Below are 16,225 nucleotides of genomic sequence, written 5' to 3' on the forward strand. Positions count from 1 at the left end.
CCAGCTCACTCAACCTATCCTCAAAAGACATGCTCTCCGATCCAGGCAGCATCCTGGTAAATCTCCTCTGCACCCTCTCTAAAGCTTCCACATCCTTCCTATAATGAGGCGACCAGAACTGAACACAATACTCCAGGTGTGGTCTAACTAGAGTTCTATAGAGCTGCAACATTACCTCGCAGCTCTTGAACTCAATACCCTGACTAATGAAGGCCAACACACTATTCGCCGCCTTAACAACCCTATTGACTTGCGCGACAACCTTGAGAGATCTGTGGACATGGACCCCAAGATCCCTCTGTTCCTCCACACTGCTGAGAGTCCTGCCATTAACCTTGTATACTGTAAGAATAAGCTAAAGTAAGGATAAACTAAATTGCTGCCAGTTTAATCATGAGTCCTATAATCTGGTAATTAATATTACTGATCACTAGTGTCTGTATAAATTTATTGATTGGATTTTGGTAGGAAGTATGAAATATTTCCAACGTGTGAAGATAACATATGGACCATTGGGTGAGTTTGTTATAGCAGGATCAATAATGCAAGCCCTGCTGTTCTTTGAGTGATCCCGATCATCATTTTCCATCAGACCATTGAGTGATCTGTTCCTTGTCAGGCTAATCCAGGCCTGTGCCTCTCCTCCACATTGTGTGTGACCATCTCAAACGTCATTGTGAGCACCCAGGGTGCCACTGGCCAGTGATGGGTGCACAGCACCCACGCACCTGAAAGACAAACGTAGGAACAGGGACTTTTATTTCTATAGCTCCCCTCCCTCCAGCTGTGACTTGCCGTTTTTTAAAAACTGCTATGGATTGCCTCACATCTTTCCCACATTATATTCCACCTGACCCAGAACAGATTTACAAGGATGTTGACAGGAACTGAGTTGTGGGGAGAGGTTGAGCAGGCTCGGACTTTATTCATTGGCGTGTGGGAGAATGAAGGGTGACCTTATAGAGGTGTATAAAATCATGAGGGGGATAGATAGGGTGAACGCACTCAGTCTTTTATCCCCAGGGTTGGGGAATCAAGAACTAGAGGACATGGGTGAGAGGGGAGAGATTTAACAGGAACCTGAGGGACAACTTCTTCACCCAGAGGGTGGTCAGTATATGGAATGAGCTGCCAGAGGAAGTGGTTGAGGCAGGTACATTAACAATGATTAAAAGGCACTTGGACAAGTACACGGATAGGAAGGGTTTAGAGGGATATGGGCCAAATGGGACTAGCTTAGATGGGTATCTTGGTCAGCATGGACCAGTTGGGCCAAAGGGCCTGTTTCCATGCTGTATGACTCTGTGTGTCCTTGCCCATTCACTTAACCTATCCATATCCCCCGAAGTCTCTGTATGCCCTCTGCACAACTCTCACTGGCACCAGTGTAGCCTCTTGGGACACTAGTACTTAATGCCCTTCAGTCCATTGAGATCTTTTACATCCACCCATAACTCGGTGTGGATTCTCACCCAATGTACTGATGTTTGGCATGTTTACATAAGGTCTCAATCTCTGTCTGGGTCAAGGGCATGACCTCTGACCCAGACAACCAAGTAGTCAGGTGGATCAGGCCAAGTAGTCAGGTTAATCTATCCCAAGCCCAAGCCTGGGTTTGGGATAGTTTCATAGTCTCAGAAACGGGCCCTTCAGCCCATCGAGGCTGTTCCATTTGAGCAAGTCGGATATTGTTTTGCATTTGAGGTGGAACTGGGGCCATTTTGGCCAAAATGTGCTGGCTCACAAGGACGCGTCCAGTTACTGACTGGAGAGGCTGATCAGCCAGTGAGGAGGGGGCCTGGCCTAGAGTTGTACTGCCTGTCACATCCTTTGGTCACTTGAAAGGCTTTGGTCACAGTGCGCACAGTGAGATTCCATACACACTGGAGAGATAACTGAGCAGCTAAACCGGTGGTGTTGTAGTATTGGTTGCCTCATCGGAATAACGTCCTCTTGAACAGTGCTGTTCCCAAAATCTGTTGTGGCACCTCTCCCGGGTGTGGAGTTAGCAGAGCTGTCCTCCTCACAGCTCCAGTGACCCCAGTTCAATTCTGAGCTCGGGCGCTGTCTGTGTGGAGTTTGCACATTCTCCCTGTGACCGCGTGGGTTTTCTCTGGGTGTTCCAGTTCCCTCCGGCGTTCCTAACGACAAGTGGGTTAGAGTCGTGGAGTTACGCAGCATGGAAACAGGCCCTTCGGCCCATCTTGTCCATGCCGACCTGAGCTAGACCCTTTTGCCTGCATTTGGCCCATATCCTTTCCTGCCTAAATATCTTTTAAATGTTGTAATTGTAGCCACCTCTGGCAGCTCGTTCCTTATCCCGACCACCCTCTGTGTGGGGTGGGGGGGGGAGGGGGGGAAGTTTCCCCTCAGGTCCCCTTTAAATCTTTCCCCTCTAATCTCAAACCCATGCCCTCCATCTTGGACTCCCCTACCCTTGATGAATTTAATTGTTCCCTGAATTAAATTAGGCGCGGTTAGTGTAACTCTATTACAGCGTCAGCGATCGGGGTTCGATTCCCGTTGCTGTGTGTAAGGAGTTTGTACGTTCTCCCCGTGTCTGCGTGGGTTTCCTCCCACATTCCAAAGACATGCGGGTAGGTAGGTTAACGTGGGTATAATTGGGCAGTGCGGGCCAGAAGGGCCTGTTACTGTGCTGTATAAATGTTTCTTCTTTTAAAAAAAAGTTTTAATTGCCCCTAGTGTGTCAGTGAGTGGTGGGAATTGAGGGGGAGTTGATGAGATATCTTTATTAGTCACATGTACATCGAAACACACAGTGAAATGCATCTTTTGCGTAGTGTTCTGAGGGGCAGCCCGCGAGTGTCGCCACGCTTCCGGCGCCAACATAGCACGCCCACAGCTTCCTAACCTGTATGTCTTTGGAATGTGGGAGGAAACCAGAGCACCCGGAGGAAACCCATGCAAACACGGGGAGAACGGACAAACTCCTTACAGGCAGTGGCGGGAATTGAACCCAGATCGCTGGCGCTGTAAAGCGTTGTGCTAACCGCTACACTACCGTGCCGGCCCAGCCAGGCACCTTGTCCCACCCAGGCAGTGAGTACCTGGATTACACTGCTGGAGAGAGTCACTGACAGCATTTCAGAAGTGACCAGGTCAGCACTTGAACTTGCTTAGTTCTGGAAAGTTAGGGGCCAAGTGCCGGCAGATGGTCTTAATGTGGATGGGTGTCGACTGGTCAGCATTGGCACTGTGGACCGATTGGCCTGTTTCTTGCTGTGTGTGTGTCTCTATGACTTTAATATGTTCCAGGAAAAACAGGGAATGGGATTGTTCTGTGACAGCAGGGGAGGGGCTCCTTAGGAGGATGGAAATATGACTGTAGGACAAAATACCCCCCCCCCCCCCCCCCAAAAAAAAATAATTAGGGACTGACCTTTCCCCTTCTGGTCTCTACTCAGGTGAACTGTGTGGTCATGAGGGGCCTGAACGAAGACGAGTTGCTGGACTTCGTGAACCTGACCGCCACAAAGCCCCTGGACATGCGGTTTATCGAGTACATGCCATTCGATGGTGGGTGCGAGGGTGGGGCCAGGCCAGCGCATTGACCCTTGGCGTTCCCTGTGGTCCCCCCCACTCCCCCCCCTTCCCTCTCCTGGGGCTGCCACAGGAGTACGTGTTAAAGTTTGGAGTCAGTGGGCCATTCAGACCCTCGAGCTTGGTGAATTGTTTTATTATTGTCTCATATCGAGGTACAGTGAAAAAACTTCTGCATCCCATGCATACAGATCATTTCGTCACGTCAGTGCATTGAGATAGTACAAGGTAAAGCAATAACAGAATGCAGAATGTAGAGAAAGTGCAGACAATAAGGTAATAAGCCATGATAGAACATAGAACATTACAGCACAGTACAGGCCCTTCAGCCCACAATGTTGTGCCGACATTTTATCCTGCTCTAAGATCTATCTAACCCTTCCCTCCCACATAGCCCCCTATTTTTCTATCATTCATGTGTCTATCTAAGAATCTCTTAAATGTCCCTCATGTATCTGTATCTGCCCCCCACCACCTCTGCCGGCAGTGCATTCCATACACCCACCACTCTCTGTGTGTAAAAAAACACACAACTTACCCTTGACATCCCCCTTATACCTTCCTCCAATCACCTTACAATTATGTCCCCTCGTGTTAGCCATTGTCGCACTGGGAAGAGTCTCTGACTGTCCACTCAATCTAAACCGCTTATCATCTTGGTAGATTGTGAGGCCAAGAGTCTATCTCATCATACCAGGGAACCGTTCAATAATCTTATAACAGCAGGATAGAAGCTGTCCTCGATAGAAGTTCAGCTATGATCCAGTTGATCTTTCAAAATCCAAACATCTTTCAAAAGTGGCTGCAGACAGAACAGTATGAATGGCCCGAACCTAAATTTGGTAAATGGTAAATTGGTTTATTATTGCCACATGTACTGAGGTACCGTGAAAAACTTTGTTTTGCATGCCATCTGTACAGATAATTTCATTACAACAGCGCATTGAGGTAGTACAAGGTAAAACAATAACAGAATGCAGAATAAAGTGTTACAGTTACAGAGAAAGTGCAGGCAGACAATAAGGTGCAAGGCCATAACAAGGTAGATTGTGAGGTCAAGAGTGAGATGGACTCTGACTTCACGATCTACCTTGTGACCTTGCACCTTATTGTCTACCTGCACTGCACTTCCTCTGTAGCTATGACACTTTATACTGTACTGTCATTGTTTTTATCTGTACTACCTCAATGTAACTGCACTGTGTAATGAATTGACCTGTACGATCAGTATGCAAGACAAGTTTTTCACTCTACCTCGGTACCAGTGACAATAATAAACCAATACTTTATTGCACTAGGGAACCATTCAATAGTCTTATAACAGTGGGATAGAAGCTGTCCTTGAGCCTGGTGGTACGTGCTTTCAGGCTTTTGTATCTTCTGCCTGATTGGGGGGGGGGGGGTGGAGAAGAGAGAATATCTGGGTGGGTAGGAGTCTTTGATTATGTTGGCTGCTTTACCGAGGCAGTGAGAAGTGTAGACCGAGCCCATGGGTGTGCTGAGCTGTGTGGAGTACATACAGATTAGGAGGGGAATGGACCATTCAGCCCAATGAACTTTGCTTCACCACTTAAGATCATGGCTGATCAACTCCACATTCCCACCTCCCCCAGTTAACCGTTTACCCACTTTCTTGTCAAGAATCTATCTACCTTAGTCTTAAAAATTGCAAAGACGCTTTAAGAACAGAGTTCCAAAGATATTCTGAGAAAAAGACTTTTCCTCATCTCTGTATTAATGGGCAAGCCCCTTAGTTTTCAAAGGTTCTCCACAAGAGATGTCCTCTCCACAACCACCCTGTTACTTTTTTTCCTCCCAAAATAATAGAGAGATTGGGAAATGAGGGACTGGAATATTTTTCCCAGAATATTTAAGCTGAAATGAGGTGCCAGGATCGGCCTTATTTTTTTTTTCCTGTAATAATGTGGAGAGAGCGAGAGCAGGGATCAATCTTGTGTTTCCGGGAATAAATGAAGAGGAGATAAGGAGCTAGGACTGCATATATTTTTCCTGGAATATCTCAGGAGAAAACGCGAGCTTGGTCTGAATTTATTTTTCCTGGAATTGAAGAGAGAACAGGAGCGTAGACTGCATTTATTTATCCTGGGAGAACTGAGAACTGTTTTCTGGCCATCTCAGTTTCCCTAGCTACAGTCTGGGGGTGGGATGGATGGTGGGTGGGGAGGAGGGACATTGAATTGAATTGTCACTCCCACAGCAAAGCCCCTGCGGACCTCTGTCAACTCTCAGTGCAGGGTGGTACAGTCAGACCCAGGTGAGCACTAGGGGGAGACAGAGTGCCTCCTTTACACATATAATAGAACAGCACAGGAACAGGCCCTTCAGCCGATGATGTCTGTGCCAACCATGATGTCAATTTAAACACATCTGCCTGCAAGTGGTCTCTATCCCTCCATTCCCTGCCTGTTCGTGTGTCTTTCAAAATGCCTCTTAAACGTCACTGTGACGTCTGCTTCCACCACAACCCCTGGCAGCATGTTCCAGGCACCCACCACTCTGTTTGTTAATGATTTTTTAAAAATTGCCTCACAATTCTCCTTTAAAACTTCCCTCCTCTCACCTTTAAAGCCACAGCATCTATCGTTCAACATCTCCACCCCGGGGAAGAAGATTCTCTACCCTATCTATGCCTCTCATAATTTTATGAACTTCGGTCGGGTCTCCCCTCAACTCGAGAACCTGTGGCTTGTGGGAGCGACAGTTGTTCACCCAGGTTTACAACCGTACCGGGAATGTTGTCCCATTACAGGCAAACTTCTAAATCCCTGCATATCGCGCACCCAGTCTTGACTGAGGTCATTCTCCCTTGCCTAGGCTGTAAAATCTTGAAGACGGTTTGTGGAACAGCTGTTCAACACCCTTATTTCCAACTCGCGCCACCACTGCTGTGTAAACCATTAAGAGCAAGTCATTAAGTGTAATGGTACCCCAACCTTTGCCCCTCCTGGTTTCGTCGATTTACTCGTGCTGGTTAACAGTGGTTTGGCGAGGGAGTTCCAGAGCTCTGGGCCCAGGCAGTGGTTTGGCGAGGGAGTTCCAGAGCTCTGGGCCCAGGCAGTGGAAGCCATGGTCACAAGAGGCAGAGTGCTTAAATCTCAGGAAGTTCGAGAGGCTGGAACTGTGGGGCTGGAGGGGATTAAATTGGGAGATTTAATGAACGATTCAAAAACCAGGTTTAGAAGTTTTAAAATCAAGAGATTGGGGGAATCTGGCACAATCATTAGGGCAGCACAGTAGCACAATGCCATTTTACAGTGCCAGCGATCGGGTTTCAATTCCCACTGCTGTCCGTAAGGAGTTTGTACGTTCTCCCCATGACTGTTTGGGTTTCCTCCCACATTCCAAAGACGTATGGGTTAGTAGGTTAACATGGGTGTAATTGGGTGGCGTGGGCTCGTTGGGCCAGAAGGGCCTGTTACCGTGCTGTATATAATTTAAAGTATTACGTTTAAGAGGCATTTAAACAGACACCTAAATAGGCACGACTTAGAAGGACTTGGTCCTCATGAGGTAGATGGGCATGGACGCGGCGGGCCATAGACCCAGTCTCTGTGCTGCACGACTCTGACTCTAACGGGGGTGACACCAGACAGCAACACTTGATTTAATCTGCAGGGCTACAGAGGAAGGCTGGCGGGATTACTGAGAGACTTGCTCTGGTAGAAAAACCCAAACGGCCCCCTGTGCCGTAACCATGGAGTACGGCAGCCACACACCCATCCTGAGCAAGTGAGTGGAATGGTCTATGGAGTGCTTCAGTGGACAACTGTGTGCAGTTAAATGGCAGGGAACCTGTGGGAGAGGCCATGGAGTATTAAAGATGCTGAGAGTGAAACTGGGCAACGTTGGGGCATTGACACCAGGAATTCTGCAGATGCTGGATGTATCTGGAGCAACATGCACAAAGTGCTGGAGGAACTCAGCAGGTCAGGTATCATCTGTGGAGGGAAATAAACAGTTGGTGTTTCAGGCATTGACCATGGCCTAGTTGGTAGAGTTCTTGTGCCTGGGTCAGGGTGCCCTGGGTTCCAGGAATGAGCAGGAATATCTAGGCCAGACTTTCCTTTGCAGACCCCCACCTTGCTCTGATCTGCCTCTCTATTTTTTTTCTCTCGCCTCTTTCTTTGTCTGCCTCCAACTATCATTCACCTGCCACTGGCTCCCCTCCCCTTGGTCCACCAATCACATCGGACTCCTGTCTCACCCCTCTCCCTCTCCTCTTCACACTGGCCATCTCCCCTCTCCACTCTCAGTCCTGATGCAGGGTTTCGACTCGAAACATAGAACGTTACAGTACAGTACAGGCCCTTCAGCCCACGATGTTGTGCCGACATTTTATCCTGCTCTAAGATCTATCTAACCCTTTCCTCCCACATAGTCCTCCATTTCTCTATCATTCATGTGTCTATCTAAGAGTCTCTTAAATGTCCCTAACGTATCTACCCCCACAACCTCTGCCGGCGGTGTGTTCCACGCATCCACCACCCTCTGTTTTTAAAAGAAAAACAACTTACCCCTGACATCCCCCTTGTATTTTCCTCCAATCACCTTAAAATTATGTCCCCTCGTGTTAGCTGTTGTCACACTGGGGAAAGGTCTCTGACTGTCCACTCGATCTATGCCTCTTATCATCTTGTACACCTCTATCAAGTCACCTCTCATCCTCTTCTCCAAAGAGAAACATCGACAATTCCTTCCCCACTACCCTCCCCCCACAGAAGCGGCTGGACACCCTGAGATCCTCCATCAGATTGTTCGTTGTGTTTCCATTTGCAGGGTTGAGGGAGTGCTACTGTGTCTGAGGTGCAGTCTATCAAACGAAGGAGAATTTGCCGAGTCCACACTGACCCATCAGCCACTGATTTGCACTCTTCCCATTTTATTCTCCCCACATTCCCATGAACTCCCCACAGATTCTACCACTCGCCTACATACTTGGGGCAACTTGCGGTGGCTAATTAACCCACAAGGCTACACGTCTATGGGATGTGGGAAGGGAGCCCACACGGTCCCAGAGAGGACGCGCAAACCCCGCGCCAACAACACCCGAGGTCGGTATTGAACCCGGGTCTCTGGAGCTGTGAGCCAGCAACTCTGCTGACTGTGCCACCCATTAACCCTGAACCCTGTCATGGTCCGTGGGTGGAGGGAAAAGATCCCAAGGCCCAATGTAAAGGAGTTAGTGCCACACCAGCACGTCCGGACGATCTGTCCTCAGTGTCGTGGAGGCGGATTATCTGGGTTTAGACCGCGGGAGCTTGCTGTGGGGAAACTGGGCAACACATTTCCTGTGCTCACGGCTTTAAGAACGGGCACTGTGTCAGCTGCAGAGTGCTTCAGGACGTCCCACAGGTGAAAGGAGGTGTGTGATAGTATGTTGGTTCCCCAGCAGTTTGGCTTCAGTAGTGGGTGGGGTGGATTTCTGTGCCTCAGGTCTGTCTACGCCCAAGGCGCAGGTATCTTGCTGATCCAAAGCCTGAGGTAGTGTGGGCCTCGATCTGACTGTACCCCGCTCCAACTCGCTTCTGCTCTTCCCTCAGGTAACAAGTGGAACTTCAAGAAGATGGTGAGCTACCAAGAGATGCTGGGCGTCATCAGGCAGAGGTGGCCTGAGCTACAGAAGCTGCCATCGGGAGACTCTGGAACTGCCAAGGTGAGTCCTCTCCCACTGCTGCACAAGGACGGCCGCTTGCCCCAGCGTAGGAGGAAGCTCGCAGTAGTCCCATTCTCTCAGTAATATTCTCGTATTCCCATCAATTCTACCCCTCGCACACCTATTCACCTGTGAACCCATGCATTTTTGGGATAGGGGAGGAACCAAGAGCACACTGGACAGTTGATATGGGATTAGCGTAGGATTAATGCAAATAGGTGCTTGAAGGCTAGCATGGACTCGATGGGCTGAAGGGCCTGTTTCCCTGTTGTATGACTCCGTGACATATTGACTAGGAACTGTTCCAAACAGCCCCTTCCAGTTCCTGACCATCCTTCCTGTCGGCCCGACCAGTGTCCATGCAACCTGAGTGGCTCTTACGGCTCTCGTAGTGCGTGAGAGTCGTACAGCACAGAAACTGGCCCTTTGGCCCAACTGGTCCATGCTGACCGAGATCCCCATCGAAGCAAATGGGACAGTGAATGGTGGGTAAGAACACCTGTCTATTTGTACGTCAATGCTTCTCGTCTAAAACCATTTGAGTAATGTACCACCAAAATGAATAACTTCGCATCTATCCACATTAAACAGTGTTTGCCACTCTTTTGCCCACTCACTCAGTCCATCTAAGTTGCCCCGAAGCCCCCCTGCATCCTCTTCACAATCCCACCCAGTTTAATATTATCAGCAAACTTTGAAATGTCATATCGTCAGACAATAATTCTGATCAGCAACAAGCCTGAAGCCAAAAATAACTTCTGCATCAGAAAAAAAACAAGCTGCTGGAGGAACTCAGCAGTCGGGGCAGAAAGTGTGGAGGGAAATAGACAGTTGACGTTTCGGGTAGAGATCCTTCATCTGGGCTGAAAGAGCAGAGGGAAGATGGAGTATAAAAAGGTGAGGGGGAAGGGGTGGAGCAAGAGCTGGCAGGTGATGGGTGGATCCAGGTGAGGAGAGGGTTGATTGGCAGGTGGAGTCAGGTGAGGGATGGAGGAGGGGAGGTGACAGAGGCTGGCAGGTGATAGGTGGATCCGGGTGAGGAGAGGGTTGATTGGCAGCTGGAGTCAGGTGAGGGAGGGAGGAGGGGAGAAGGTGACAGAGGCTGGCAGGTGATGGGTGGATCCAGGTGAGGAGAGGGTTGATTGGCAGGTGGAGTCAGGTGAGGGAGGGAGGAGGGGAGAAGGTGACAGAGGCTGGCAGGTGATAGGTGGATCCGGGTGAGGAGAGGGTTGATTGGCAGCTGGAGTCAGGTGAGGGAGGGAGGAGGGGAGAAGGTGACAGAGGCTGGCAGGTGATAGGTGGATCCAGGTGAGGAGAGGGTTGATTGGCAGCTGGAGTCGGGTGAGGGAGGGAGGAGGGGAGAAGGTGACAGAGGCTGGCAGGTGATAGGTGGATCCAGGTGAGGAGAGGGTTGATTGACAGGTGGAGTCAGGGGAGAAGGTGACAGAGGCTGGCAGGTGATAGGTGGATCCAGGTGAGGAGAGGGTTGATTGACAGGTGGAGTCAGGGGAGGAGGGGAGAAGGTGACAGGCTGGCAGGTGATAGGTGGAGGCAACAAAGGGCTGCAGATGATGGAATCTGATCGGAAAGGAAGGTGGAGCATGGAACCAAATCATGGAGGTTGGGAGGGCAGATGGGAACAGTGGTGGGTGGGTGGTGGGGCGGGGAGGGGACCCAGTGGGAGGAGTGTGTGGGTGATGGGCAGGTTGGAGTAGGTGATCTAAGAAGCAAGAATGGTTTCCAGTTCCTGCAATGGCATCATCATATTTCAAGAAAAATTGTTCGAAGTAATAATATTTTGAAAAAGATGATTTCTTAAATACTTCTGTGTAAAGCCTGGCTGATGGATGAGGCAAAGAGTTGGTTTAATGAAAGCATTGGAGGCCGTCCAAAGGGGACTCACCCAGGCAGAGGGGGGTTGTCCTATCCAGAGATTGGATAGTTTGGGCCTGTATTGAGTTTAGAAGAACAAGGAGTGAACTTCATCAAACATATAAGATGCTAAGGGGGCTTGACAGGGTACGTGTTGAGATGTTTTCTCTGGTGGGAGAGTTGGGAACAAGGGGCATAGTTACAAGGCAAGGGGGTGGTCATTTAAAACTGAGGTGTGTGGAGATTTCTTTTCTCTGAGGATAGCGAATCCCTGGAATTCTGTGCTCCTGAGGGTGGTGGAGGCTCGATCGTTAGATGGGGATAGATAAATATTTGAAAGATTGAGGGTTATGGGGAACTGGCACAGAAGAGGAGTCGAGGCCAGTGTAGATCCGCCCAGATCGTATTGAGTGGCAGGACAGGTTTGAGGGGCCTGCTCCTATTTTCTCATGTTGTCACGTGGGTCCCGTTCTGTGAAGGAATCTGACAAACCACAATTCTGGACTCTGCTGCAAAAGCAACCTTGCAAGAGCTCCCCATCAGAACGCTACAGAGAGGGAGTTCCAGGATTTAGACAAGGGACCAGCAATATATTTCCAAATCGGGGTGGTGTACAGCCTGTAGGGGAATCTGCAGGTGGTGTTCCCATGGGCATTTGGCCCATCAGGTCCATGCCGGCTCTTGGGAATTGTGCCAACAGTTCCCATCTTATAGCTGCCCTTGTCCTCCTTGGTGGAAGCAGTGTCGAGTTTAGGAGGCGCTACTGGAGGAGCGAGGGAGAGTAACTGCAATGCATTTTGTGAGTGGTGCACTGCAACCACTGCATGTCAGTGTTGGAGGGAATGAATAATGGTGAATAGGACATCATTGAACCAGGGGACTTTGTCCTGGATGGTGTTGAACTTCTTAAGAGCTGTTGGGGCTGCATTTGTCTAGGTAAGTGGAGAGTTTTTTTCATTGGAGCGTAGGACAATGAGGAGTGATCTTATAGAGGTGTATAAAATCATGAGGGGCACAGATAGGGTGAATCTTTTTCCCAGGGTTTGGGGAACCAAGAACTAGAGGGCATAGGTGTAAGGGGAGAGATTTAATAGGGACCTGAGGGGCAATTTTTTTCCACCCAGAGGGTAATCAATATATAGGACAAGCTGCCAGAGGAAGTGGTTGAGGCAGGTACATTAACAACATTTAAAACGTACTTGGACAAGAAAAGTTTAGAGGGATATGGGCCAAACACAGACAAATGGGACTAGCTTAGATGGGAATCTTGGTCGGCGTGGCCAAGTTCAGGCTGGAGAGCCTGTTTCCGTGCTGTATTAATCTGTGACTCTATATGGGTTTTTAACTTCTGGTAGTTCAGCATTTTCCCTCACCAACCTTCTCCACCTCATTGAACGGTCGATTTGCATTGCAAGCTGCAAGGGTCTTGCTTTGAGACGTGCCCGTGTGACGAGACGCATGGATGCTGAGTTTGAGGATCTCATTGCTCTGTACAGATTTCCTTCTCTTGCTGCCTAAAGAGATGAAAGAAGAATGTGTACAGCTCAGAGACCCGGGTTCGATCCTGACCCAGGGTGCTGTCTGCGTGGAGTTTGCACGTTCTCACTACGACCATGTGGGCTTTGCCCCCAGATGCTCTAGTTTCTTCCCACATCCCACAGACATGCAGGTTGTTAGGTTAATTGAGCAGTGTAAGTTGTGCGTACGTGAGTGGTATAACTTGGAGGGATGTGGGGAGAATAAAACGTGACCAGCGTAAATGGGTTCTTGATGATCAGCATGAAATTGGTGGGTGGCGAGGGAAATTGGGTAACTGATGGGAAAATGAGAGGGAATAGGTTCCAATGGAATAAGTGGAATGTGAGAGCTAGCACTGACTCGATGGCCCTTCTGTGTCATGAGATGATATGGTGAGATAAAACAGGCAGATCCGATCAATGTACGTAATCGGGGGTTGTTAATAAACTGCATTATGGCTCGTTTTCCTGTGAATTAGTAAAGATTGAAATACAAATCCATTTCTTTGAGGACTTTTATTTCCCACTGAATATATGAGTTTTTCTTGGATTCCTAATTTTTTAAACTGATTTTTTTTTTCTTCATCCCTGCTGGAAATAAATCCTGGCAAACCCACATAGTTTTTTTAAGTTAACTTTTTAATAATCACTCTGACCTGATGCAGTCCTGCCTCTCTTGGGAGGGTGTAACTACTGGGCTATGGAGGTTTTATCATGCACAACTATGTCGACAGCTTTTAACTTCTCTGTCTTGTGCTGTTCCTCCTACACAACTCCTATCCTCCCTTGTCCTGATCCCACACCACTTGGATTAAACCTGCGTGGGTAAAGGCTCTCTAAGGTTCAAGTCCCATGGTAGAGGTGTCAAAAAGCAAGCGGGCACAGGTTTTAAGGTGAGCGGAGGGAGGTTTTAGCAGGGTTTGATGAATAAGTGTGTCACAGAGGGAGTGATTGATATCGAGATGGATCGTAGAACAGTACAGCCCTGGGACAGGCCCTTCGGCCCACCACGTTGTACTGAACTAATTAAGCCAATGACACCTAACTAAACTAATCCCTTCTGCCTCCATGTTCCTCCATTCTCTGCACATTCATGGGCCTATCTAAGATCCTCCTGAACGCCTCTATCGTATCTGCCTCCACCACCACCCCTGGCAGCACGTTCCAGGCACCCGCCACTCTCTGTGTAAACAAAAAAAAACAAAACAAAGCTTGCCTCACACATCTCCTTTGAACTTGCCCCCACTGTCTGGCCTTAAATGCATGCCCTCTAGTATTAGACATTTCGACCCTGGGGGGAGAAAGATACCGACCACCTCCTCTATCTATGCCTCTCATAATCTTATAAACTTCTATCGGTTCTCCCCTCTGCCTCTGACGCTCCAGAGAAATATCTGCAACAGTCTGCCAAAGGAGATGGTGGAATCAGATACAATTACTCTGTTTGAGAGGCATTTAGACACCCAAACAGGTGACACCTAGAAGGATGCAGTCCTGATGCAGGCAAATGGGATTGGTGTAGATGGGCAAGAAGGTCAGGATGGGCTGAAGGGCCTGTTTCGGCACTATACAACTCTATGAAGAGAGTGGGCGAACTTGACTCCGATACCAGCCGCACGCAGCCCTTCACCTTCTCTTCCCAACCTTTCCGCAGGCTTACAAAGTGCCCGACTTCCAGGGCCAGATCGGCTTCATCACCTCCATGTCGGAACACTTCTGCGGCTCTTGCAATCGGCTGCGGCTCACGGCTGACGGCAGCTTGAAGGTAAGAGGAGAGGGCGAGCGTCTCGTGGTCTTGCCCTCACTCCCCAGCCTTCCCAGCTGGGTTCCTCGAAGCAGGGGGTCCCAAGTGTGTTCTGGTGTTTGGTTGGGGGTGGGGGGGGGGGGTGGTGTGGTGGTGGTGGTGGTGAAGAGGGGCAGGGTGTTGCCCAGTTACAGAAGCTGGCCTGAAAACTGGGAATGTGGGTTACAAGCTGTTCCCAGATCCCCAGATGATGGGTTAGGTGTGTTTGCACTTTTGCTCACCAATTGCACAAATGATTTGCACACCGCAATCACAATTAGAGGCCTGTGCTCAGACATCCAGAGACACTGGTTCGACAGCTGGGGTGAAATTAAATTTGTTCAGTTAAACAGACACGAGATAAATTAGCCAATATCTGTAATTGTGACCAAGATAAGATATCTTTATTAGTCACATGTACATCGAAACAAACAGTGAAATGCATCTTTTGCGTAGAGTGTTCTGGGGGCAGCCCACAAGTGTCTCCATGCTTCCGGTGCCAACAGAGCATGCCCACAACTTCCTAACCTGTACGCCTTCAGCATGCAGGAGGAAACCGGAGCACCCGGAGGAAACCCACGCAGTCACGGGGAGAACGTACAAACTCCTTACAGACAGTGGCGGGAATTGAACCCGGGTTGCTGGCGCTGTAATAGCATTATGCTAACTGCTACACTACCCTGCCTGCCCCTGGAGTGTCTTTAAAAACCCATCTGGTTCACTGATGTCTTTCAAGAAAATAGGGCCCGGAATAGGCCTCTCAGCCACTTTCGAGCCTGCCCTGCCATTCAGTATTCGCACTAAAGGAAAGATGTGGCAGTGTTTAGAGAGTGTAGAGGAGATTCACCAAGATTACTACCTGGGCTGCAGTGTTTTGAGGAAATACTGGAGAGAATAAGTCTGGTTTCCCTGGGGTGGAGGAGGTTGTGTTTGAGGGGTATAAATAGGGTAGACTGTAGGAAACTTTTGCCCCCCATGTAAGAGGTAGATGAGATTGGAGGACAGATTTAGATTTGGGATAAGGGGTAGGAGATTTAGATGGGATCTAAGGGGGTGGGGGCCTTTTTCACCCAGAAAGTGGCAAATTCCTGGAATACACTGCCCTAGAGAGTGGTGGAAGCAGAGTCACTGACAACATTTAAGAAGTGTCTAGACAAGCACTTGAATCGTCCAGGCATGGAAGGTTATGGGCCAAATGCTGGAAGATGGGATTAATGCAGGTGGGAGCCCACCGGATGGCATAGATGTGGTGGACTGAATGGCCTGTTTCCATGCTGTACAACTCCAAAGGAAGCCAGGGATTTTGGTGATCCACTGAGTAATGTGGTCTGTAGTTGCAGAATCAGCAGTGAGATAGAATCAGGCAGCAAGCTTGAGGGGCTGATTGGCCTACTACTGCTATTTGTAGGCTGTCCCTTTCAAACCCAGTGCATTAATTCTAGGGCACTTAATGCGGGTGTTGTTTTTAACCCAGATTCCCTTGCCGTCGACTTTACTCATTTTCCACCGCAACCTCTTTACTTTCCGGATAAGCGGATTAAAACAGCCTGGGATTCGGAAACAACAGGCAGCCTTCAGGCTTGAGTCTCTTGGGAGATCCCCGGCTGTTCAGTGGTCAGACCACCTTCAGTTGTGCTTCAATGTGCAGGTCTGCCTCTTCGGGAACACCGAGGTATCCCTGCGGGATGCGTTGCGCTCCGGAGCCACGGAAGAGGATGTCCTGGAGATCGTTGGAGCCGCGCTGAGCAGGAAGAAGAAGCAGCACGCAGGTGAGGTCACTGCCGGCGTCCCCGAGGTGGGCAGAGGGGCAGGAGGGTC

General features: G+C 49.2%; 1 protein-coding gene across 6 annotated transcripts in view; it reads left to right on the forward strand.

Moving 5' to 3' along the window:
* Positions 1–16,225, forward strand: part of mocs1 (molybdenum cofactor synthesis 1) — a 56,978-nt gene that overhangs the window by 28,324 nt on the left and 12,429 nt on the right. For all 6 annotated transcript variants that reach the window (XM_052024339.1, XM_052024336.1, XM_052024337.1 and 3 more), the window contains exons 6-9: positions 3,426–3,537; positions 9,123–9,235; positions 14,279–14,389; positions 16,056–16,176. In XM_052024339.1, coding sequence (XP_051880299.1) covers positions 3,426–3,537; positions 9,123–9,235; positions 14,279–14,389; positions 16,056–16,176 — 457 coding nt within the window. The remainder of the gene's footprint in view (positions 1–3,425; positions 3,538–9,122; positions 9,236–14,278; positions 14,390–16,055; positions 16,177–16,225) is intronic.

The sequence above is a fragment of the Pristis pectinata genome, chromosome 10 (genome assembly GCF_009764475.1).
Source record: "Pristis pectinata isolate sPriPec2 chromosome 10, sPriPec2.1.pri, whole genome shotgun sequence".
Lineage (NCBI taxonomy): Eukaryota > Metazoa > Chordata > Chondrichthyes > Rhinopristiformes > Pristidae > Pristis > Pristis pectinata.